General features: G+C 35.3%; 1 protein-coding gene across 4 annotated transcripts in view; it reads left to right on the top strand.

Annotated features, from left to right (window-relative positions):
* Triqk (triple QxxK/R motif containing) overlaps positions 1 to 26071 on the top strand; it is a 78011-nt gene that overhangs the window by 35921 nt on the left and 16019 nt on the right. For 3 of the 4 annotated variants that reach the window (XM_016001814.3, XM_042270825.2, XM_042270827.2), the window contains exon 2: positions 15139 to 15220. In XM_016001814.3, coding sequence (XP_015857300.1) covers positions 15160 to 15220 — 61 coding nt within the window. In that variant the 5' untranslated portion in view covers positions 15139 to 15159. The remainder of the gene's footprint in view (positions 1 to 15138; positions 15221 to 26071) is intronic. The other variant, XM_016001815.3, reaches the window with a different exon arrangement.

The raw sequence follows: 26071 nt of genomic DNA, 5'->3' as shown, positions 1-26071 counted from the left end.
AACAGTATGGCTTAAGAGGAAATCATCTTCATAATAATCTGCAGGTAAAAAAAAATGCCCAGTAGAACAGTATATTTCCATGAGATAATCACACTACATTAAAGGTAGTGGGGATTTCCCCACACCCATTCACAACATTTGAGACACCAAAGGAATAATGGCAGTGGTAAACATGTAAAGGTACGGCAGTAGTAAGAGACATTCTGGAGCCAAAGCCTTTGGGGCCTTGTCTATTTGAGATTTACCCATCAGTGCCTTATATTCTGGTAGGCCAATCTCCTGAAGTCAATTTCCATCAGCTGTTTTAATTAATGAAAGTTGGTTAAAAGTAGTGATTCTTTTTTTTTTTTTTTTTTGGTTTTTCGAGACAGGGTTTCTCTGTGTAGCTTTGCGCCTTTCCTGGAGCTCACTTGGTAGCCCAGGCTGGCCTCGAACTCACAGAGATCCGCCTGGCTCTGCCTCCCGAGTGCTGGGATTAAAGGCGTGTGCCACCACCGCCCGGCTAAAAGTAGTGATTCTTATAGATTCTAAATCTATTAGAAAATTTCATCTGCATGGGAAACATATTTAGAAATTTCTTGCTAAGTGTATTTTCCTAACCTTGTTTTAGAGAAATGTATCAAGAACTTTTTTTAAAAAGATTTATTATGTTTTTAATTGTTAGGGGAATTGGGGAGTGGGGAGGAACTTTAGGTACATATAAGTACAGTGCCCATCCAGAAGAGGGCTGTTGTGAGCTGCCAGATGTGGGCACAGAGAGCTGAACTCCAGTTCTCAGCAAGAGCAGAATATACTCTAAATGCTGAGCCATCTTTTCAGTACCCATTGTAAACATTCAATCATTACAATTTGCCAATATTATGTTAGAGCCTAAATTGTTGAGTTCACATAGAATTGTGATAAATGGATATGTCTGCTGTCTTGGGTTGTTACTTTTTTCTCTTGAGATGAGGCACCCCAAGAACAGCAACTCAAGTGAGAAAGGATCCACTTTGGCCCACAGTTGTAGATCAGAGTGGGAAAGTAAAGGGACAGATGACTCAAACAACTAGCTGCATCACATCCACCATCAGGAAATTGGAATGAGTGCTTGTTTACCAGTGCCCTGCTTACTCTTTCCACATATACAGTCCAGTTCCCAAGCAGTAGATGGTCTTACCCACCGAAGTTGGCTTCTCTGTATCAACTGGTGAGCATTTCCAGAGTTCACCTCTCAGATGATTCTAGTCTCTGTCAAATTACAATGAATGCATAACCATCACATCTGCTTATTCAAGAATTATGGAAAAAGAGAAAATTCCATCTTAGATGGCCACATCTATGGCCTATTGCTTTCCTTTTTCCTTTGGAACTAGCATTTGCTATCAAATGAATAATATGGGTTTCGTATACATCTTTTAAAGGAACTTAAAAGGATTATAAATATGGGGAACTCTAGGTTTGGATGTGTTTCTATAGCCCTGGTTTCAATTACTCTTTGTGTTGCTAGGAAAAATGATCTGAACTGTTATTTAGTAGCTATGATGGACATTACCCTGCCTTGCTTAACCTTAGTGTCTGCTTTAGTTACTTTTCTATTGATATGAAGAGATATTATGACCAAAGGAACTTAAGTAGGACAGTATTTAATTTGGGGACTCACAGTTCTAGAAGATTAGAGTCCATGACCATTATGGTAGGGAACATAGCAACAAGCAGGCAGGTGTGGCACTGGAGTAATAGCTGAAAGCATACATCCTGATACACAAGCATGAGGCAGAGAGCGCTAACTGGGAATGGTGTGGGCTTTTTGAAACATTAGAGCTGATGCCCAGTGACATACCTCCTCCAACAGGGTCATACTTCCTGATGCTTCCCAAAAGTTCCAACAACTGAGGACAAATAAGTGAACCTCTAGGGGTCATTCTCATTCAAACCACCACAGTGTCCCTTAATCAATATCCAGTCTTACTTCTCATTCTGCTTGCCTTGCTAAGCACTTCTTGCAGTGATCCAAGTTGTCTACCTCATGATTTTATATGATAGTATGGTGTAAGTCTGTTTATTTTGTAGTTTTATTTATATGCCTTCTTAATTCAGCACTACAGTGAAACCAAGATGCATTTTATTTTTAATTTTTTTAAATTTTATTTTTATTTTTAATTTCATATTATTTGAACATTTAGCAACTAAAATAAATATATTTGCATTATTTTATTAAAATGTGTGTTGTGACTGCATGTGTGCCTGTGAATGCTTGATGCTGATGGTAGGAGAGGTTAGGAGAGGGTATTGGACCCCCTATAACTGGAGTTACAGATGATTATGAGCCACTCTGTGGTGCTTGGAACTGAATCCTAGTCATTTGGAAGAGCAGCTAGTGCTCTCAACCTGAACCATTTCCTAGTCCCCTTTAGAAACTTATTTAAAAGAATAATTTACATGAAAAGTAACCTTTATTTAAAGGATAGTATAATTTGTTTGATTAAAGATTTTTCTTTTCGCTTTTGTAAATGCTTGAATTCTTTTTATTAGGCAGATGTACACCTTTGGAAGCATAGTTACACCTTTAGAAATGTAGTGTATGTGTGTTTGAGGAGTGGTGTATGAGCACAGGTGTCCCCACACATGTCCCCTTCCAGCATGCACATTTGATGAGTAGAGGAGACTGTCATGTGTGTTTTTCTTTCTGAATCTGTTGCTTGCAATTTTGGCTAGAATTAATAAACTTAGGAATAATAATGGCTGGCTAGCAAGCTCCTGGGATCTGCCAGTCTCTGCCTCCCATTCTTTGGATTACAGGCATATGTGGCCATGCTTTTTTATATTCATGTTGGATATTAGAACTCAGGCCTTCTTGCTTTTATAAGCACTGTTATTCACTGAGCAATCTCCCCAGCACAATTAATGACTTCGGCTTGATAACCACAAATTCATATGAGTAACCTAGACAATTTGTAGTTAAATAACCTATCTCCTTGGAAACTATAGTACAAGAAATTATTTGAAGTTCGTTCTTTGCTTGCTCTAGTGAAGGTTTATTGATTTCTGATGGCTACTTCATGTTTGGGAAAATGGTCACTTATTGTAGGCTGTCTTCCTTATATGGCATTTCAGGTTTGTAGTGCCAATCATGTTATAGTTTTGCCAAGTTTAGAATGATAAAAATTATTTAATGGGGCACAGGTAATGCAGCATCAACCTCCCTCATAAAGAATGTTATTAATGACACCCACAAGGCAGCTTTCTGTCTATTCTGGGCAGTATAAATTTAATGTGTTGTTTTCAAGTATGTCATGTGTCCAGATGCTACAACAATCTGTGCATTAAAAGGCATCAAAAGAAAAGTAAGCAAAATATTTGTGGATATCTTTTGGTGGGTACTGAAGGATTTCTGATACAATTATTTTGAAACAGCCAGTTCTGTTAGGTTTGAGAAAAATCAAGTCCATTGTTTTCTTGTGGTTGTTATACACTTTTTATCAGCGGGGTTTAAAACTCTCCCCACGGTCAGCACAGATCCCATGTATCCTTCTCCTATATTGCTTATTTCTGTTGGTAGTGTTACCATCTGTGTAGCATAGTATTTTGCCAAGCACAGTCCATGACTAGTTACATTTGAAAACTCTGGCAAGGAGCAGGTGTTTGTTGAATATACTTGGCCCCTCCCCCTAGCCTTACTGAGTATCTCTAAGGAGTGAGTGTGGCCTTGGACTCTGTATTTTAATGAACTATACTCGGGGTTCAGAATCATTGCTGTTATCAGTTGTTCTGCCTCATAGACCCATCTAGGCTGTTTCCCAATTCTAAACAGCCAATTCATAAATATCACTTTGTTTCTGTGTGCTGCTCCTATGGTGGATTGCTGTAGCTAGAGTTTTCCTGCTTTGCCCACAGTCAGGACAAATCTTTGTCACCCGCCAGTACCTTTTTTTTTTTTTTTTTTTTTTTGAAGCAAATTATTTCCTTTTTATTGAGCAAACAAGGCTGATACAGATAGGCAAAACCAAGGCACAAAACATTTTAAAAACTGGGGGCTTGTGAAGCAAAGATCTGGCTTATCCCACAGTAAAACAAGACGAAAGTACAACTGAATTGGTCCAGAGTGCTGTCACTAACGAAGTCAGTGGCTCTCACTGTATATACTGGAGAGTGATGGTTGTTGGGTTTGTATCTGAGTTATTCCTGGCACTGAGTAGATGCAATCTGAGGCAGGACAAGTGTCCTGCTGTGTGTGGAAGGGTCAGTCCCACACACAAACTGTTCTGCACCTTTTCAACTGTCTAATGTCCTGTTGGACATTTATGCAGGAGCTACAGTTTGTCTGAGAGTGAATACTTGGTTTCCTCTGAGACAAACTGTAATCTGTCCTGTCTTATTATCATTTGAATTGAAGTAATTCCACCCTTCCCTATAGTCTGCTATGGCATACCCTAATGCTGTCTGCCAACATCCCTTCAATCTTTCACTTTCCTGTACTTCATTCATTTCAGGAGTTGCCCATTCGTAAGCCCAAACCTATTATAGCGAGAGTTAACAACTCTTGCAAAGACTATAACATGAAGTCATGCCTGAGCACTTACATACTGAAACTCAGTGTGTGTCCATTGCCAAGTTCTGACCTTCTATGTTTCATTTCCATCATAATACAGGTAGGGCACTAAATTAAGTTTTAACAAACTCATGTGTAGACTGTATTACCTGTAAATCATCTCAGGATGTTATAAAAAAAAAAAAAAGGTCAACCTTTAGAAGGATGAACAGGTCTAGTAGGGTCTATGGTTGTCATGACTGGGTGGGGGGGGCACTACTGGCATTTAGCATGTGAGAGTTGCCAAGAGTTTCCACCTAAAACCTGAGAAAGATTCTAAAATGGAGCTAAAAACAGCTTCCTAATTGTCTCTCTCAAATGAGCGGCAGCTGCCAGTTTGAGCTACTTGTGGGTACCTGCAGTATGGTGGGAATGAGGCCTCTGCAAGTGGCACATTAAGCTGTGTGGTAGATTTAGCCTTTGCTAGTAAAAAACAAAGAAAAAAAAAAGAGGTTTCTGGGCTACACGCTGCTTGGATAAAAGCATAGACCCACGATAGCCCCAGAACTGGAGGTGAACTTACCACCGCCATGTTGGGAAGCTGAGGTGGGCGGAGCCAGCAGCCATAGCACCATTTCAGTCTTACAAATGCTGCAGTTTAAAGCAATAGATTCACAATAAGACAGATTCAGATCTAATAGTTTACAATGTGTGTAAAATATACATAGGCTTGAAAGAGACAAAAAAAGGTGATATATACAGTTATATAAAAAAATACATAGTTTTAAAAAATAAAGTCTTTAAAGAGACAGTAAAATTAATATAAAAAATAAGCCACATAAAGATGAATATTACACAGAGAATCTGGATTGTGTTGTCTTTGGGATTTTTAACTGCAGAAAAACATTTGATCGTAAAAGATGTTGAGTTAAACCAATGTATATATTAAAGATACCTTGACTTCAAAATTTGGGTATAAGGATGTGTTGCTTTGGAAAGGAGACTCTGCTTTTGTTCCCACAGAAAGCCAGAGGCTATGGATTTGTTCCAGATTAAGACACATCAGGTTTGACCAGCCAAGACCCCCTGAAAGGTCTCCAATGACACCATGGCCCAGATAATCCAACGTCCAGATCGGATTCAAGGCAATTGGCTCAGACAATACAGCCTCATGGACTATTCCATTATCCTAAAATTTTCTTTGTGTCCCCATAAGATACAGCGCCCCCCTCCAGCAGGAAGTAGTAAGAGAAGCTATACCCAATTTCCCAAATTATATGCAATTTTACTTTGTTAAGGTTAAAATCTTCCTTTTTGAAAAAAAAAAAAGGAGGGGAAGTGCTATGGGATGTTCTGTATGGCAAATGTGTTGCTCTGATTGTTCAATAAATAAAACGCTGGCCAGTGGCTAGGCAGGAAGTATAGGCAGGACTAACAGAGAGGAGAAAAGAAATAACAGGAAGGCAGAAGGAGTCACTGCCAGCCGCCCACAGGACAAGCAGAATGTGAAAATGCCGGTAAGCCAAGGCAAAGTATAGATTTATGGAAATGGATTAATTTAAGCTATAAGAATAGTTAGCAAGAAGCCTGCCATGGCCATACAGTTTGTAAGCGATTTAAGTCTCTGTGTACTTGGTTGGTTCTGAGCGGCTGTGGGACTGGCGGGTGACAAAGATTTGTCCTGACTGTGGGCCAGGCAGGAAAACTCTAGCTACAGATTGCCTTTGGAATTTTCTTAGCTCTGTGCTACTTCTCTATTCTATTAATTATCTTCTAACTTCCAAGTCTAAGTAATGGTAGTAAAAAGGTAGTAAAAAAACTATTGAATTTGGTTTCCTTACTGCACAAAAATCCTTTGATGAGTTCCTGTTGCATCAGAAAGCCTATCAAAATTAAAACCTTCAATAATTTAGTCCTGCTGTTCAAGCAGCTTTCCATCCAACAAAGAGGCTGAAGGGCAACAAAGTCCCCTGTCAAGCCTCATGCTTTCATCTAAGAGTTTTGCAAATGATAGCATGTAGAAGAATTTACCTGTGAGCTTGTTGAAGAAGCAGTGGTCATTATATTTGATGCTTACACCAATTACTTGGAGGTCTAAAAGTGAAATAGCACTGAAGGTCTATGAATCTTAGTCAGCAAGATTCTGCTTCAGTGGGGCTGGCTTAGTAGGAACCTACTTCTTGATGGATAATAAATGAAGGATGGACAGACATTTTGTAATTGCTGACCTAGAGCCTCTAGTCTGTCCTCGTTATGATGTCCCTGCTCCTGGATACGCAAGATTTTCTCTGAGGGGCTGACTTCTGTGGAGCTAACCTTTCCCAGGATTAGATGTCCCCATTTTTCCCAGCCCCCAGATAACTCTTGAAAGGTCCCAGTATTCTCTGGAGTCTTGAGATAAACCTAATTCATGATGGGGCACATTTGTTTACTTTACTCACTTTCCAGTATGACCCATTTGGTTATTTGTCCTCCTATGAACATTTATGTCCCGTATAAACCCCTGATGTTACATTCTTGAAATCATTCCACCCTTAAGCATGTCATTTTCATCTGTTTTCATTTAACCAGATTCTCATAATAGATATCATTTTCACATAGTCTTTTTGTTTGTTTTGTTTTTGTTTTGGGCATTATTTTAGTAGCCTAGCCTGGCCTCAAGACTGACCTTTAATTCCTGATGCTTCTGCATCTACTTCTAGAGTTCAGTAATTAAAGGCCTTTGTGCCACTAAGCTCATCTATAATTAATAAGTGGATAATCATATTAATTCCATATTTTACTCCTATATCATTTACTTTTTAATATAGATTAAAACAAGCAAGAAAAGTCAAACAAAAATTCCAGCTAATTTGTTTATTGTACTTGACTATTATTCTTTCAACCTTCCTTTTTATTATCTGTGGTCATCTCCATCCTTCTGTAGTCTTCTCAATTCAGAGTTTGTGTTCAAGCTTACATGTAGCCATATCCAGGCCCCTTCAATATTTACATTCATAATGAAACTTTATTCTGTCTCTCAGTTCCTCTATGTATTTGCCATATGTTGTCTACCACTTTGGCTACTATTGGCCATAGTTGGCTCCATCTCAATAATCAGTCACCACACATTCTCAGATTTTCAGTTCTTCATTAATAAAAAGGACATTTAGCTCAAACATTTGGTTGCTTTTAACTCCAGAGATTGGCCTATCATCTCACAAGAACTTTAGTGTCTAAAGATGTATCTACCGATACATTCTGATTGACTCTACACTCTGTCAACTCCACTTATATAGCTTTAGGCCCAGAGTGTGTCACTTGGCTCCTCTTTATGGTCCCTACACTTCTGTTTTCTTTGTTCTTTCGGCTGTGCCCATCCTGGGAAATCTGAACTCTACTCTATCACACTTTCTCTGCGTTAGCATTAAGCAGTTGAGAATGCCAAAAGAAATGTATTATGAGTCATAATATAGCCCAGTGACTCATGGTCACCAAATTCATGTTTTGGGGGTACCACTCCCCAAGTCTGTTTTCTTCTCAAAAGTCTACAGTCCTCCAAAGCATCGATTCCAGTTTCTGACTCTCCAGTTGCCTGAATCCTCACCTTCCTTTTCTCAAGTAGCTTATAACATTGCTTCATATTTCACAGTGAACATGGTCTACCAATCCCTCTTTCTTATTTGCTGTCAGACCTCACTTCTTGGATGTGTATGTTGAGTATATGATAACTTTTTAATTTATATTAGTGAAAGGGGTAGTTTATGATGATTATTATATCCAGTATCTTTCACCTCTTTTATTTTTGTCATACTGTTCACCTCTTTATTTTTTCTGTCTTATATGGTTTATGCTATTTATAACCTCTTTAAGCAGCATTGCTTCCATGGGTCATAAATAGAATCTCTTTTGGCCTGGTGCATTTATTGCTTTGGCTGTTTCCTTGATGTTTATGATTGGCTTCAACTGAGTATGATGTGAAAGATCATACAACTTTTGCATTTTGTTTTGTCTTATTTCTCATAAGAAAACACAGTAGTTCTTATTCTAATCATTGGTACTGTATTTATTTTAGTTTTATAATTCAGTTGAAGAGTCCCACAACTAAGATACATTTCCTAGAACATGACTCCTTGGGTTTACAAAAATTGTTATTCTGTAGTTATTTTTCTTATAAGTTTCTGTATCAATGTTTGCAAGTGATTGGAATTTTAGAATTCATCTTTTCACATAGTCAACATTTTTAGATATATTTTGTAATTATAAGCTAAATCAGTTAGGGAAAAATAAGGTGAACTGATTATTCTGACTACTCTGATAATTAAAAGTACTACTATTCCAGAGCCTCCTTCTTATTCTAATGAATTGTATCAATGCAGCCAGCCCTCTGTATCCAAGTGTATTATATCCAAGGCTTGTACATTCATAGTTTCAGCCAAAAGCACATAGAAATAGTTTCTGTACTGAACACACATAGACATTTTTCTTGTTATTATTTTTCTCAAAGTTCAATAAATATTTACAAGGAATTTACATTGGTATAAAGATATGAACTAATCTCAAGATGATTTAAAGTATATGAGAGAATGTTTGAGGATGTTATCAATTAATATTAACAAAATTTGTTAATTGATTAAATCATTAACATTATTTACCATAATACTAAATACAGGTCATAATAATGCACATTGTCTGCTTTACACTAATAGATTTTCAAATTGTGTATTTATTATCATGTTTCTACATATGGAGAATCATCTCTAGAAACCTGAATCATAGATAGTGCCATTTAGGCAAGATCTCAATTATTTTTTTCAATGAAAATGACCCTCATATTTATTATTAAAAACAAGTTTAACAAGTGAAGATGTATTGAAAATATATTTAAAACAAATTTTAGAGCTTGAGTAGATCCATGAAAATGAATGAGCTAGTTGCCATCATGAAACTCAAAGGTAATGGGAGCCAGGCTTGGTCTTGCATGTCTGTAGCCTCAACATGTGGAAGAAGAAATAGAATTATCAAAGTTTCAAGGCCAGCCTTGGCTACATAGTGAATTCCTGGCCAGTCTAGGCTATGTGAATCACTGTTTTTATGTTGTTTTGTTTGTTCAAATAAAACCAAGTTTGGTAGCACAGTAGAATATAAATAGGAAACAAATGATGAAATTGGACTTTTTCTTTACCTTAAAAAAGCTTTGTCATCATTCAGAAGACTCAGATATATTAACTGCATTGTCAAGTTTTTGAATATTCTAGAAACAGTGAATGTGTCATACAATCAAGAAGAAATATCATCCATAATCCATTGGATCCTGCATGATGCCATATTTTTGTGACTTTTTAAAAAGATTATTTTAGATATACTGTCTTTTCTGTTTAATTATAGTTTGATGTCTAATGAGGAATTTTGATAGGTTAGGGTCTTTCTTTTAGCCACAAACACTAAAATAATTATCTTTTCTCTGGCCAAAGGTTAAATATTTTACTAATGTATATTTTGATATGGATTTGAATGTTACAATCTGGATTTAATTTTTTTTTCTGGAAGAAGAGACATATACAAAGGCTTTGGGTTTCCTGCTTTTACATTTATTCTTTCTGGACTTTATAAAAATGTATGGCTGAGCAAAACGACATTGTTTCGATGTGATTGACCATATGAATACTTTCCTTTTTAAAGGTTCATTTTGTGTGAGTGAAAGTGAGAGTAGATATGTGCATGTGAAAGTGAGAGTAGATATGTGCGTGTGAGAGTGAGAGTAGACATGTGCATGTAAAAGTGAGAGTATATACGTGCGTGTGAAAGTGAGAGTAGATACGTGCGTGTGAAAGTGAGTAGACATGTGTGTGTGAACATGAGAGTAGATATGTGCATGTGAAAGTGAGAGTAGATATGTGCGTGTGAGAGTGAGAGTAGACATGTGCGTGTAAAAGTGAGAGTAGATACGTGCGTGTGCAAGTGAGAGTAGATATGTGCGTGTGAGAGTGAGAGTAGACATGTGTGTGTGAACATGAGAGTAGACATGTGCATGTGAGAGTGAGAGGAGACATGTGCGTGTAAAAGTGAGAGTAGATATGTGCGTGTGAAAGTGAGAGTAGATATGTGCATGTGAAAGTGAGAGTAGATATGTGCGTGTGAGAGTGAGAGTAGATATGTGCATGTGAAAGTGAGAGTAGATATGTGCTTGTGCAAGTGAGAGTAGATATGTGCATGTGAAAGTGAGAGTAGATATGTGCATGTGAAAGTGAGAGTAGATATGTGCATGTGAAAGTGAGAGTAGATATGTGCGTGTGAACGTGAGAGTAGATATGTGCGTGTGAGAGTGAGAGTAGATATGTGCGTGTGAGAGTGAGAGTAGATACATGCGTGTGAATGCCAGTGCCCAGGAAGGTCAGGGCATCCGGTGTCCCTGGAGCTGGAGGTACAGAAAGCTGTGAGCTGTACAACACAGGTGCTGGAAACCAGACTGAGGTCCTCTGCAGGAGGCTATGTGCCCTTAACCACTGAGCCATATCTCCAACTCCACTAAATAACACAAACTATGTTTAAACATACATAGGACAGAAATTGCTGTTTAGTGCAGGTGAAGAAAGCATTTTCAAACAGTAATACCATCTTCAGGCTTAAAAGTTCTAGAGTGTAAAGTTTAATTAACTAAAATTTTAATTATGAATTATTTCAATATGTAATCTAAATTTTGAATAATTTTGGTATTCTTTCTTCCTAAGTATGTTATCAAGTTTCAAGAATGTTAAAAAGTTCTCTGGTGACTTAATCTGAAATTGTTCCTACAGCAAAATACATAAATAATAAATAGCAGTTTATTAATCCATATTTTAGTTAAGCTGGGTCTCAGAGCAAGTTACCTCCTCAGGGAAAGCAGTGTTCTTTATAAAAGAAGGTGATGAGACATAGTCTCTATGGAATTAAATTGTGAATATGATGTTGGTATGGTACACACTAATATAAATCTGTTATTCTCTATTACAACACATTTTAAATTGTGGCTGATCTCATATGCAAATAGCTGTCTTATTAGAAGTCGTGTCTGTATGTGCTAATGTCTCCCTGGATTTCTTGGGAGTTTGCTATCATGTCATCAAAGCAATAGAAATGAATGATGATTACTGCAAAGCTTTGAAGAGCAAAGAAAAGTCAGAATGTTTTTAAATTTCTAGATGATGGAAGCATTGACAGTTTGTGCCCTACAGATGAATGGGCATGTCTTTAGATCACATCAAACAGAATCAATGCACTTATTAGTAAAGTAAAATACTTTTTGCTATTTTCTGTTTGTTTCTCCTAACAAAATTAAGTCATGTTAAAAATGTTTTGTAGGTTTCTTTTATTTTTTACTCACCATTTGGTTGAATATGTTTTTTTCTTTTGCTGAAGGAAGAGAAATATTTCAAACAAAAGAAGAATGTTGAATTTTTGAAATTCTCATCAAGTATTATTATCAATCACTGAAATATTAGAAACATAATTGAAAGCCAATTTTTTTGTCTTTTGTATAGATCTCAGAAATTCCTTTGGTTTTTATATAAAACATATATATATATATATATATATATATATATATATATATATATATCATGTTTGTTTACAGCCTACAGACACTTATGACCATTTAGATTTTTTAACTTTTTGGTATAATGTTATAAAGAAATGAATAAGGTTCAATTTCTTTTAATCAAAAAATACTGTTTTTTATTACTACAAGTAATGGATCGATATAATACTTGCCTCGTAAGTGTTACTTTTGTTAAATGACCAGGAAGAGAAGGGTAGTATAATGACAAGGAAGACAAGGTTAGTGTGAATAATAGCCATTTGGCACACAGACTTAGCAGTTGGCTGTGTTTTATGTGTTTAACTTAAACATATTCCATGAAGAAAAAAAACCTATATTAAAGGAAGAATATTATCTTGTGTTTTATTCATGTAAACTGAATTCTCTCTTGATATGGATACATCTTCAAGCTCCACACAATTAAGATTAAAATAATGACTCCACTTTACTATTAATAAATGCAAACACTATGCAAAATAGAACTGCTATATGAATACATTATACCTATTGACATTATTTACAGCTTGTCTTGACAGAACTATTTTTAATGTTTTGATTTATAACAAGTCAGACTATATAGGATTAGGTGATATTTTAGTTTCATTTAGAAAACTTTAAGTATGTGTCATCTTAGATGTAATAACCCCATGGTTTATTAGAGGTAGAGACTTAATTCATTTGACTTTCTGTTGTCAGAAATATTTTACATTCCTAGATTTTGTTATACCATCAATCTGATATTATTATAAAAATAAGCTTTTAGATGAGCTTATAATTTTCTTACACATGGGTAAGTTGTTACTTTTGGGATGTTTCGCTGTGTTGAATGAGATGATTGTTGGCTGTGAGGATATGTAAAGAATGTAGTTGAACTTGAACAGGCTTCAGATGTACTTGGTATCTGAGAACCCTTAATAAAGCTCATTAGGAAAAACCCCATCAGTTTATTTAGAGCCTGAAAGAGCTCCCCTTTTATTAATCCAGTCCAAACCTGAGAAACTAGCAGATATTGTCCTGTCTCAAATTCTGTTCTGAACTCCTTGAGGTTTCCAGACTATGAAACTTACCTGTTTCCACTCCCTTTTGTAGTATCACCCATAGAAATGTGTTGTTGAATCAATCATTGTCGTTTTAGAGGAACTCCTCTGTGAGTTACTCTCTGTGATTGATGCCTCTGGATGTCTCCTCCTTCAGCATGAAGAAGACATCACAGTGCACACTTGCCTTCCATGGTACAGCATCAGCTCATTCAGGGGGCGAAGACCTGGCATTGTTTTCATTCCCTACTCCTTAACATAAAATTTCTGCTTCCTTACAAAATAATTTCCTCATCTTTTGCTAACTTTCTTACCACTCACCGGTAGTTCCATGAACCTGTAATTTTGCCAGTTTCTTTTCTCAATATAATTCCATATGCTTTTTTGTCTATTCTTTGGGACCTGGGCTTTGCCACAGTTTCTTTTCTAGATACAATTCTATATACTTTTTGTCTATTCTTTGGGACTCTGGACTTCTGTTTATCACCACTAATTTCTACTCTGTGGTAACCTGAAGCGATTCGATTCAGGGCACCAGAATTGCTCATCCTCTGCTCTCTGATTCTCCCCTCACCATCTCTGTAGCCCTCTCTTTCTCTTCCTCCTTTTTCTCTCCCTGCTGTCTCTCAGGAGAAAAATCTTAATGAACTTTGTTCTTCAAATATTTTTTATTTTATTCTTCCTATATACATTTTAGAAGTTAGCTTTTCCAGCCTCTTTAACCCCAAGTTCTTAGAATTCCTGTGTCTTTATATATTTTTATTTATTATTTTTAATTAAAATACAATTATATAAGTTCTCTGCTTCCTCTCCTCCCTTCCCTCCACAAAGATCTACAGGCCCCTAATGACTGCTCAGGGAGGGAGGGTTAGCTTCTTCCAGGGAGGCAGCCCCTAATTGGTACCTAGTACAAAACAGGCAGTCCTGAAACCGAATATGCTCCAGCCACACTAAAGAGACAAGACAGATTGTATTTACATATTTGTGCATATATATGTAACAATAATAAGAGACCTTTATAGTTTTAATCCTAAGCTGACTTCCTGCTTGACCATATGTTTTTCACATAGAACAACACTAAAAGGAGTGGGGAACAACTTCCAGCAACCAATTTGCATTATTTGCATTAGTAAACATTTGTGACTTCAGTAAATATGGCCCACAAGTATCTTGTAAGTCACAAGACAATTTAATTCTTTTCTCAAGGATGACAAATTATTAAAAATATTTCCTCCATCCCTTGGATAATCATGTTTCTACAAATGGGACCTTCCAAATTTGTCTGGGGGCTCATTTATATTCCAATACATTAGATGGAAAGGAAGAGAATGCATGGTCATGCTTGGGAGTTTTTCATACTTAATTTGAAAATGATACATTCAAACACCTAGATCAAGAACGTAATTACATATTTTTAATTCAAGCTAGGAAATATAGTCTAGCTGTGAAAATAAGAAAAAGTGAGTGTAGATTTGATGAGAAGAGTATAGTTTCTGGTGCAATGGTTAAATTTAATAAAAATAGAATTTGAAAACTGATTTGAGGATTATATCAAACAGCACATACTGAAAAAGCAAGAATAATAATACATGAAGTGCTTTCTGCTGTTATATTACAAGGAGCAGAGCAGAGCCTAAACCCACCCATCGTGGCTACATTTGTGAGGCATTTCAAAACAAAATTCCAGCTGTCCAACTCACATACCTTTAGCCTTTCTGCTTTAATGTAACACAGTGGATAGCTACAAAATATTTTGCCATTTACACATACTATTATCTAACATTCTGGGTTAACTGAGCTTAGTTCTTGATGAAATTAATGTAACCTAGAATAAATAAGTGGAGATTTTATCACCAGTAATTGTATATCTGATGGTTTATTTGAAAGTTTTGTTTTCTTTGTAGGTATCTAATTGAAGTTAAGTCAGCAGCATTTTACCCACTGTTAAAAAAAAATGATCTTAAGGAACTTTTGGGGGAGTTTTCAGGTAGTTTTTTAAAAAAGTGTTTGATTATAATTATTTTCTTTCTTTTTAGCAGATATTTTGGAGATCAAAGATGGGTAGAAAAGACTCTTCCACTACAAAACTTCCTGTCGATCAGTACAGAAAGCAAATTGGTAAGCCCTGCACTTTTGTGAATGGAAATAAAGGAAAAGACAGTCATGTATGTTGATTAAGGAATACATTTTCTGTAATATATGTGACTCACAAAAGTATAAGACTAAGGAAATACCTTATAGGTTATTAGGAGGAAAAGCAAATATAACCCTGCCTCCTAGCAAAGAATAGACTTCATGTTATTGGCTTTTCCCAGTGCTTTTATGATTTTATTGATTGAATAAAACCAAAATTATTATTATTTTTAGGAATAGATGCTGTTTTATGCTATTTTACATATTGTTAGTTAATAAGTTAGTCCTTTATAGCATTTAAAAAATTAATTCTGTTGCCTCACAATTACAGTGATTTAATTATTTCAGAATAGGACATTAGAATATACTGAATAAAATATAAATGCCATATGTAGAACTGAGCTTAGAAAGACGAGGAAGAACTTTCCAGGAGGCATAAGAGAAGCCTTCTGAGAGAGGAGACACAAGACTCTGGTGATAAGATCCCAAGGGCATCTGTAGATCCTAGGACAGTGTCCTTGGGAAGATGGCCGTGTAGAGAGAAGACAGCACAGAGGGAGACAAGAAGCAGCTTGCTCTGATGCATGCTTTCTCTCTAAGTGCACATGATGTGCTTGTCTACAGAATACGCATGCACTACTTAGATAAAGCATGAAGGAAGACCTGAGATTTCAGAAAGTTTGTAGCCCAGGACCACAGTCTTTAAAGAAAGTGTAATAAAGTAGAAATCAGACACTAAATGAAAACTTCTACTTCTTAACATAGCACTCTCTTCCTCTACTCTTTACCCCTATCCATTCTTTTTTAAAGAAAAAAGTAATTAATTAATAACTATATAAAATCTACATATATTTATATGTACACATACACACATCAATATATTTCACTATCAAAAAGTCAATTAAAATATACATTATTCCACTTAATGGATAAATCCACCTAAAATCTACTCATAAATTTTCTGTTATACATGGTACAATGTTATTCAATGTAGCCCACATTAGATTTTTAGATGCTGGGACTTGTTTCTGTTTGACTTACATATCCCCATTCCTGTCCTTCAACTTGTGTAGCAACCAAAGATATCCATTACTTCTTTTTTTTATTCTTTTCTTTTTTAGGTTATACTGTAATTACATCGGTTGTAGAATATTAGTTGAAGATGTGTTACATTTGTTTATGCTGTGGAACATTTGCAAAGATGTATTGCAATCTTTTACTTTGCATTTGTTTAACTCTGTGAAGCTGTGTTATTGTGCCTGACTAAAATAACTGATTGGTCTAACAAAGAGTTGAATGGCCAATAGCTAGGCAAGAGAAAGGCTAGGTGGGGCTGGCAGGCAGAGAGAATAAATAGGAGGAGAAATCTGGGAATTAGAAGAGGAAGATGACATCAGGGGTCCGCTAACAAGCTACCCAGCAAGGCATGGAGTAAGAAGTAAAGAAAGGTATATAAAGTAGAGAAAGATAAAAGCCAAGAGACAAAAGGTATATAGGATAATTTAAGTTAAGAAAAGCTGGCTAGAAATAAGCCAAGCTATGGGAGAGCATTCATAAGAAAGAATAAGCCTCCTTGTATTTATTTGGGAGCTGAATGATGGGCCCCCAAAGAACAAAGCCAAAAGAGCCAAATTGTAGCTAGAGTTTTCCTGCCTTGTCCACAGTCAGGACAAATCTTTGTCACCTGCCAGTCCCACAGCTGCTCAGACCCAACCAAATAAACACAAAGACTTAAATTGCTTACAAACTGTATGGCCATGGCAGGCTTCTTACTATCTGTTCTTATAGCTTAAATTAATCCATTTCCATAAATCTATACTTTGTCGTGGCTTACCGGCATTTTCACATTCTGCTTGTCCTGGCGGCGGCTGGCAGTGACTCCTTCTGCCTTCCTGTTCTTTCTTTTCTCCTCTCTGTTAGTCCTGCCTATACTTCCTGCCTAGCCATTGGCCAATCAGTGTTTTATTTATTGACCAATCAGAGCAACACATTTGCCATACAGAACATCCCACAGCACCAAATAGTGAAAAAAGCAAATAGCTACATGCATAATTTTCTCCTTCCTTTGCCTCCTCCAAATTTTTCTATATATCCCCCCTTGCTCTATTTCAAATTCATGGCTTTTTCATTTATTTTTGACATATATATATATATATATATATATATATATATATATATATATATATATATTTCTTAGTTCAGTTAACTCAAATTATCAGGCTGTTGGCAGAATGCAGTAAGATTCTTTGCCAGAATGAAACTTGAGTGGCCTCTAGCCCATTCCAGACAGATTATTTGTTGTTTGAAACTTCATGAGCTGGTCTTCCACTAGCCACATTTCTCTAACCTTCTGGTCTTCTGAGCTACACCCCAAAATTGTAAATTAAGCTCTACTACAATGCTATAGGGTTTTTCTTGCCTACAGGTCCAAGCTCTTTCATATTCCTCCTACAAATTAGTTCCAAAGTCCCCCAAAACAAATGAGCAGGTTCATCACAACCAAAACCCCTCGCTTGGTAAAAATTTTCTGTTAGTTCCTCTCATCATTGCTGTGATGAAATACCTGACAGAGGCCACTTAAGGAAGGGTTTATTTTGAGTCACCCTTCAAAGGATATGAAGGATATGGTCCATCATGTGTGAGAGGGCATATTAGTAGGGGTGTATAGTAGCTGGTCACATTGCATCCATATTCAGGAAGCAAAGAGGCATGAATGGTGCTCAAGTCTCCTTTTATTCAGTCAAAAAGCTCAGCCAGTGGATGCTCTTTTCTGAATTTCTGGTAGAATTCATCTGTAAAGGCATCCAGTATTGAGATGCTTTTAGTCAGGGAACTTCTGATTCCTGACTCAGTATCTTTATTTGTTATTTGTCTCTTTAGGTTTTCTATTTATATTTGATTCCTTCTTTGTGCCACGAGCTAAAAACTGTTTCTAGGAATATATCCATGTTCATATAAATATTCCCATTCCTTCTAGTTATTCAGTTTGTTGGCATATAATTATCCACAGTAGCCTGTTATGATCTTTTATGATTGAGTTTATTTTCTTGAATTTTTTCCCTGTCTTCATTTTGGTATTTGTTCACTTCCCTTAGTTTAGAAAACCCTCATTCTCTCTTGTTAATGTTTCTCATATTGCATTTTTGTCTGTATTTCATGTGCTTCTTATCTAGTATTTGTTATTTTAATCTCTCTGCTTATTTTGCACTTAATTTACTGTTTATATATTTTTTTAGCTATTTTGGATTGTTTAGTTGGGATGATTCTCTTTTTTTTAATTCAGAAATTTTTTATTCATTTTACATACCAATCACAAATCCCCCTCTCCCCTCCTCCTACACCTCCAGCCTTCCCCCACCCACACACCCCATTCCCTCCTACAAGAAGGTAAGGCCTCACATTGGGAGTCAGCAGAGCCTGGTACATTCAGTAGGGACAGGGATGATTCTTCTTAATGCAAGTAGTTATTATTTTAAACACTACTCCATGCAGTGTCAGTCCATTTCCTGCTGCTTTAACAGAACTAGACTAAACCTAATAGTATGTAAAGAAGAAAAGCTCGAGAAGGTATGCCCAGGATGGCAGCTTGTGTGTGCCTCACTAATGTTTCTTAATATACCATCAGATAGTGCGTGGAAACTGAGAGAAATCCTAAATCAGCTCAGTCTGTGTTTCTGTTCTACAGCCACCAGTCAACCTCCTACATCCAAGTATTAGTACCATTTGGATTGTGAATTACATTTAAGTGTGTTTTTAGCTGTGGCACCTACTTTTGCTGCATGGGATTAATTTGTTCATTTTCATGTGTCACAAAATGTTTCTTTCAATCAGTGCTTATTTAAGAGTTATTTACATTTACATGATATCTGTGAAATTTTCTATTTGGCTTGTGTTACTGATGTCTAATTTCTTTGAATTCAGAAAAGATACTTTGAGTGAGTTTAGTTTTCTCGTATTTCTTAAAATTTGTTTTGTGTTCTAGCACATCCTACAGAATGTTAACATGCCCTCAAAAAATGTGTAATCTGTTACTACCAGATTGGATACTCTGTATTCATCTATGAGGTATATTATCTAAGTCCACTATTTACATTTTGTTGATCTATCCATAAATAAAGCTGCATACTATCAGTATTTATTTCCTATTCATAGTGATATTTCTGGCTTCATGAGCTGTTTGTGTATCATCTATCTATCTATCTATCTATCTATCTATCTATCTATCTATCTATCTATCTATCATTTTATGTCTCTCTATCCATTCATCTTTCTCTCTCTCTTACCTCTACATACATACATATATTCATGTGTATATTTATGCATATATATGTATATACTTTAAAGTTAATACATATAAAATATGCCTGCTTAATCTGTAGGTTTCAAAGTACATGGATTCAACTAAGCTCAGAATGAAAATATATTAAAAATTGTCTCTGACCTTAACATGATGAAGGCATGTTTCTTATCATCATTTTGTAAATAATACAGCATTATAGGCTTTGTACTGCATTAGGGACTATACACAATCTAGAGATGTTTTGAGTTCCACATGTTAGCTCTGTGCTAACAGCATGTGTAGACAGCATCTGAATTCCTGGATGTGAGCATCTACTGAGTGTCCTGGCACTACCCTCTGAAGACTATGGAACAACTACAAACATTTATAATAACTACATCCTTCTCTTGAATTGGCTCCCTTATAATTACATTATGACTTTTTCATTTGTCACAGTTTTTATCAAGTTTGGTTTTGTCAGATGTAAGCCTCGTCACTCCCGTGCTTGTCCTCTGGCTGGCTCAAGTGCCTTCTCTTGCTCTCTGTTGCTCTTGCTCTTCCACTACAATATCCTTTCTATTTCTGTAATGACACAGCTTATGTATCATTAAGACTAAAGTGACTCATCTTGAAGGACTTTCTTTGTGTCTCTTTGTTTCTTTATCGATGCATGTAATCCATTTAAATTTAAAGTAACTTTCGATAGAACAGGAATTACGTTTGCCATTTGATTGTTTTCTATTTTTTCCATTTTTTCCCTCCCTTCCTGTTTCTTTGTATTTGATGATTTTTTCATGCTATAAAGTCTTTATCTTTTTTTGTATCTACTATTTATGTTTGTCTCTGGACACCCAGAAGCTTACATGAAACATAAAAGTCTAGCTCATGCTGGTAACAACTGAAATTCATACAAAAACCGTGAAGAGTAATTTCTGTGTCATCAGGTTTTGTAGAAGCCTTCTCTGTGGTCAATTTTGGTGGCTTATATTTAGATACAACACTAATGCTGATTATGATTTTCAGACATAGTTTGTATGTTATATATATTTAAATGCCATTGTTTAAGAAAGAAGAATTAGACTGTTCTAAAATTATGACATTTTCTAGTCTATTTTTAATTAATTTCTATTATTTTGTTGCTTAACATTGAAAATTTAATGTTTATTTTTATTTTATTATCCCATTTCTCTTATGACTTAAAAAAAGTATTTGAAAAGTTTTCTTTTTCTGAGCTGCTTTTGTTTTAAAGTAGTATTGGAAATTCCCCTTCTAGCTTTTGTTTAATTCTCAAGTATGTTTCTCATTATTCATTTTTACATCGACTTTGATATTTTGATTTTTGCTTTTATGTATAGCCCACAAAATCCTTATTTTTGGGCAAACAAACTTACATTATAACATTTATGGTAAATAAAAGTTCTTTATTTCTCCAGTTTCATTTTATATTTATTTAATATTAATTTTCTTCACTAGTTTGCACCCTATCTACATCTCTGAAATATTTGAATTACATCTGTTCATTCTTAACTATTTAAAAATTTGATTTTCTTTATTTCTTTCTCTCTCTCTTTTTTCTTTCTTTTTTGGGATTTTTATTTATTCCCTCTTTTTATCCATCACATTGGGTTTACTGAAATTTAATGTTAATCAAGGTTTTTTACTATATAGACTATTCTTCTTATTTCTCATATATAATTATTTGTATGTATTAAATTTTAGTATTCTTGAAGGCAGAGCTCTTATTTTTATTTGTATCTATTGTGATGTTCACAGAAGGTATTTAATAAAGATTTATTTATATAGCTTTAATTTTTATTTTTGAGATTAATATAATTACAATATTTCTCCCTTCCCTTTTCTCCCTGCAAACTCTCCTGATAAACTCCACTTGCTTTCTTTCAAATTCATAACCTTTTTTTCATCAATTATTATTTCATGCACATATGTATGTATGCACATACATATTTCTAAATGTAAGCTGCTCAGTCTGTATAATGTTACTCATACATGTTTTCAGGGCTGAGCATTGGTTCTGGATAACCTGCTGGTATTCCCTTTCCCAGAGAAGACTATCTCTTTTGTTTCCATCATTCTTTAGTATCCTGTCGTTCTTTGTGAATGACTGAGGCCTCATGAGCTCTCTTTTTCCACTTTGGCATGTAATTGTTGTTGTCCTTGTCAGTTTAAATATTTTTAACTTAGAAACTTTGCTAAAGAGGTAGTTGTGTAACATTTGTGAAATTTTTGTTTTTTTCTATGCTTAGTCATTTCTTTTGTTTTCCTTTAGTATCATAAATCTTAGTGATTGCTTATTTTTATGCTTTTAAAATACGTTGTGGCCTTTGCAGTGTATGATTAATGTCAATATGTTCTGCCCAGCACTGAAAATTGTTTGAATTAGCTCAAAGTTTGTCCTGAGATTTACATCTTTAGGGACTAATTTTCCAAGTTGTTTGTTATAATCCAGATGTCTGTAAAATTTTGAAGAATTTCTTTTTGAAATTTTACTATTACAAGTATATTACCTTTATATTTTAGGAGGCATATGGTATCACTTTATATGACTTGCAATGGCTCAAGTTGTATATGCTCACAGAGCAAGGTTTCTAATTGTTTCCTATTATGCAATAACATCACCAACTTGGTTACTATTTTAAATAGATATTTTCTTATGAGTATTTATCATTTTGTTTATCTTTAAGATACCAAAATGCAAATTGTTTGCTGATGTATCCACTAGAGTTTCTGATAGATACCCCTAAGAAAGCCTGTTGAGTTTTGGTTTCATAGTGAAATTTCTGTTTGTACATGTAAAATTCTACTCTACATACAGTAAAAATTCATAGGGCAGGTCATATGACAGAAAATTATGTAACAAATTGTCTTGCTCTTATATTTAGTTCTGGTAGTACAAGAAAAGATTATAAAATATTTTTGACTTTTGAATAAAGGAGGAGGGATTTGAAGCAGTTGAAAATTATCCTAAAAATGTTCAAGACAAGATAAACGTCTGTACTGTTGATTAGCAAATATTATTTGTCGGTACTTTTGGCATGCTACAAATAACTCATCTTCCAATAATTCATTTGAGTAATTAAATTTAGATTGCAAATTTTCCTTTTCAAATATTTTGACTGTTATCTCTCTTCTTTTCTATTGTATCTTAATTGGTGTGGTCTATATAAATGGACAATAAATTATATATCTTTGTAATAGAGATCAGACAGTGAATAGAACTTGGTATTCATCCCAGACAGAATTATGATTGAATGTATTTGAAAGATTAAAGCACTGAATTTACTTTTTTCTAATTAAAGGCAATTAAAGATTTGCAGACACAAATAAAAGACAATGAATTGAGGAGTAAGTGTAGGAGCAAGTCCATTTGCAGGTGAAAGGATGTGCCTTTGAAGCAGAACCAGCTGTATTTTCATCGCAAGAATAACAGTTTAGGAAGCTTTTCTGCATGTGCTTGTTTGATAGCATAATGTAGTCATAAGCAGCTTATGCAGTATTCAGAAAATACAGAGCATTAATGTTTAAAGCAGCAGCGAAGGCAGAAGAGCAGGCTGCCACATGATGATAATGAACATGGCCAATATGTAGTTGAAAGAAAAATAGTTTGCTTCTAAAAAGATGACCATTTACAAAATAGTCACCAGATATTCACATGATAATGAACCTGAGCAACTGCCTCAACAAAGGGCAAAGATACAGTCTTCTTTCTGGCCAAGGGTAAAGAATTGAATAGGGTAAAGCCAAAGACAGTTGTCTTGTTTTTGTTTGTTTTTACTAAACTAGGGAATTCCCACTTAAAGCTATGTAATATTAAAAGCAAATACTACTTTAAATATGAAATAATTCCTTACAAATAAATTTTTATATTAATTTAGAGTATCATATAAATTACTGTATCCTTTCCTAAAACAATGTGGTATGAGGAATGATTATTGATAATGAGTTTAGTATTAAAATTTATGATTTTTACTAAAAATATTTTGAATATATATATATATATACATATACATATATATGTGTGTATATTTTTATTTAAATATTTGTTTCCTTTAAAGGAAAGTGTTCTTATATATATATATATTTTAATGCTACTGAATATATAATATGAAATTTTAAATAATATTTTATTAATTATTTGCTAATTTCATACAATATATTTTGATCATACTTACCTCCTTAACTTTTCTTAGATCCATCCTCACCTCCCTACCTACCCAACTTCCAGTTTTCTTCTGTATCCATTTCTTATTCTCTGTACATTGACCAGTTGAGTTGGGGTCTTTATGTTAATTGTCATCTACTGCAAGAAGAAGTTCTCTGATGAAGGTTGATAGATACACTGATCTATAAGCATTAGGAGTTGTTTTGATACTATGTCCATTTAGCAGAATAATAGTATTGGCTTCTCTTCTCCCATGGGCATATAACCTGTTTAACAACAGGTTTTTGGTTCTATTAATAGTGCTAGATAAGGTTTCTATATAAAGGAGCTGGTTTTAGGTCCTTTCAAAAGTTGTGGGTGACTCCCACACATTCATGCCACCATTGCACACAGAGGTTATATCTTTAAACATAAAAAATGAAATTATGTCATTTGTAGAAAAAAGGACAGAGCTAAAGATTATTATGTTAAGCAAAATAAGTACAACTTAGACAAAGATCATGTTTTTTCCCAAATGCAGAATCTAAATTAATCCATGCACACACATACACATCCACACACATGATTTTTTAAAAACAATGTCATGCAGCAGACAAGATGGCTCAGTGAGAAAGATATTTACCACCTAGCCTAGTGACTTGAACTTGATCCCTGGGATCAACATTGTGGAAGAAGAAAAGTGACTCCAGAGAACTGTCCTCTGGCCTCCACACATGCACACCATAAATACATGAAGTAATCTTTTAAAAGAGTATCAGAATTCTATTGGAGAAATGAAGTATAAAACAATTGATAAGACAGAGTAGGGAAGAAAATTATGATGTGATTTTTCTTGAGTACACAGAATTAATGCAGAGAGTGTACTAGAATGCTTATGGTGTGTTGAAATATCTGACAGTGTATCTTTGGGAGAAAGAATTTATTTTGCCTCATGGTTTTAAATGTCATAGTCTATAGGCTTTTCATTCTAAGCCCATGATGAGCTTTCATGACAGCAGGATCATGTGACAGAAATCAAAAAACAACTGGTCTGGGGACCAGTTCTAACCTTGGAAAGTTTGACTCCAGTGACCTACTTCCTCCAGGAATATCCAACTTCTTGAAGTGTCCATCACCTCCCAAAATAAGATGACCAGCCAGGAACCAAGCCTTCAGTACACTTCATATCCAAATGGTAACGGAACTGATGACTGAGGTCCCCAAATGACTTCTTCCACAAACACAATAAATATGTTTATTATATATTTATGCATGATGTATTTAACATATGAGCTGGCAACCTATACCTAAAAGAAGGAAAACCTGTGCTAACACAAAAATCAGTGTGATTATCTTCAGTGGCTGGAATATCAGTTTATTGTTCCCTATATACAACTTAAGCAACTGTCTGAGAAATACTCTGGACATTTATTCACATTTATTTATTGTTATAGGTACTTGGAGATTGAATCCAGAGTTCTGTGCATACTAAACAGTTTAGTAAATCACTAAAATACATTATCCACCCCGATTGTATTATTGACATATCCATAATCAAATGCAAGTTTAATACTTTTCATATAAAATCTAGATTAGCTAGTTTCAGTAACTAAGGAAAATTACTCTAAATACAAGGATGTAGGGACTTCTGTGTGTTACAGTTTTTACAGTCATGTGGGCATATGTTTCTGTCTTGAAGCCATAAATATCTACTTTTTGTATACACATGAATAATACATCTGTAACTACAGAATTAGCAATGGAAATGAAAGAGGATTGTTGCCTCAAGTTCAAGGCCAGCCTCATCTACATAACAAGACAGTCAGAAATTTTTTTAAAAAATGCATGTGGTAAAAGTTTCCCTAGCCAATAAGCCTACCCTGCACCAACTGGGAACAGGTAAGGCCCAATTGCAAGACTGGGAAGACCAGGTCCCTAGCCACTAACCCTGGGGGCATAATCCACGCCCCTCCTCTAAGCCATTATAGCCTCATGGACCAGACAGCTGCCTCTTCCCCTGCCCCCTCATCAAGAAAACCATCACCTGCAACACCAGCAACCACCAGAGACATAAGCCCACCCTGCACCGATTGGGAACAGCTGCTCCTTGAGACAGAGCCCACTAGTGCCCATTTGACTAAGAGCTGCCCCTAGAGACACAGAATCCATCAGCACCGATTGAACCAAGAGCCCGGATTAGACCAAGAGCTCCCATTAGACCAAGAGTATCAGTTAGACCAAGAGAGGCTCCCTCAGACACAGACACCACTTGCATGGAGTGGGGGAAGTGATGTGCAAAAATATAGTCAACAATGTAAAGACCAATATGACACTATAAGAACCTAGTGGTTCTATATCAGCAAGACCTGAACATCCAACGCAGAAGAAGCAGAAGAAA

Source organism: Peromyscus maniculatus, chromosome 2 (assembly GCF_049852395.1).
Source record: "Peromyscus maniculatus bairdii isolate BWxNUB_F1_BW_parent chromosome 2, HU_Pman_BW_mat_3.1, whole genome shotgun sequence".
NCBI lineage: Eukaryota > Metazoa > Chordata > Mammalia > Rodentia > Cricetidae > Peromyscus > Peromyscus maniculatus.
The sequence above is the reverse complement of the archived record's forward strand: the minus strand, read 5'-3'. Positions and strand labels throughout refer to the sequence as shown.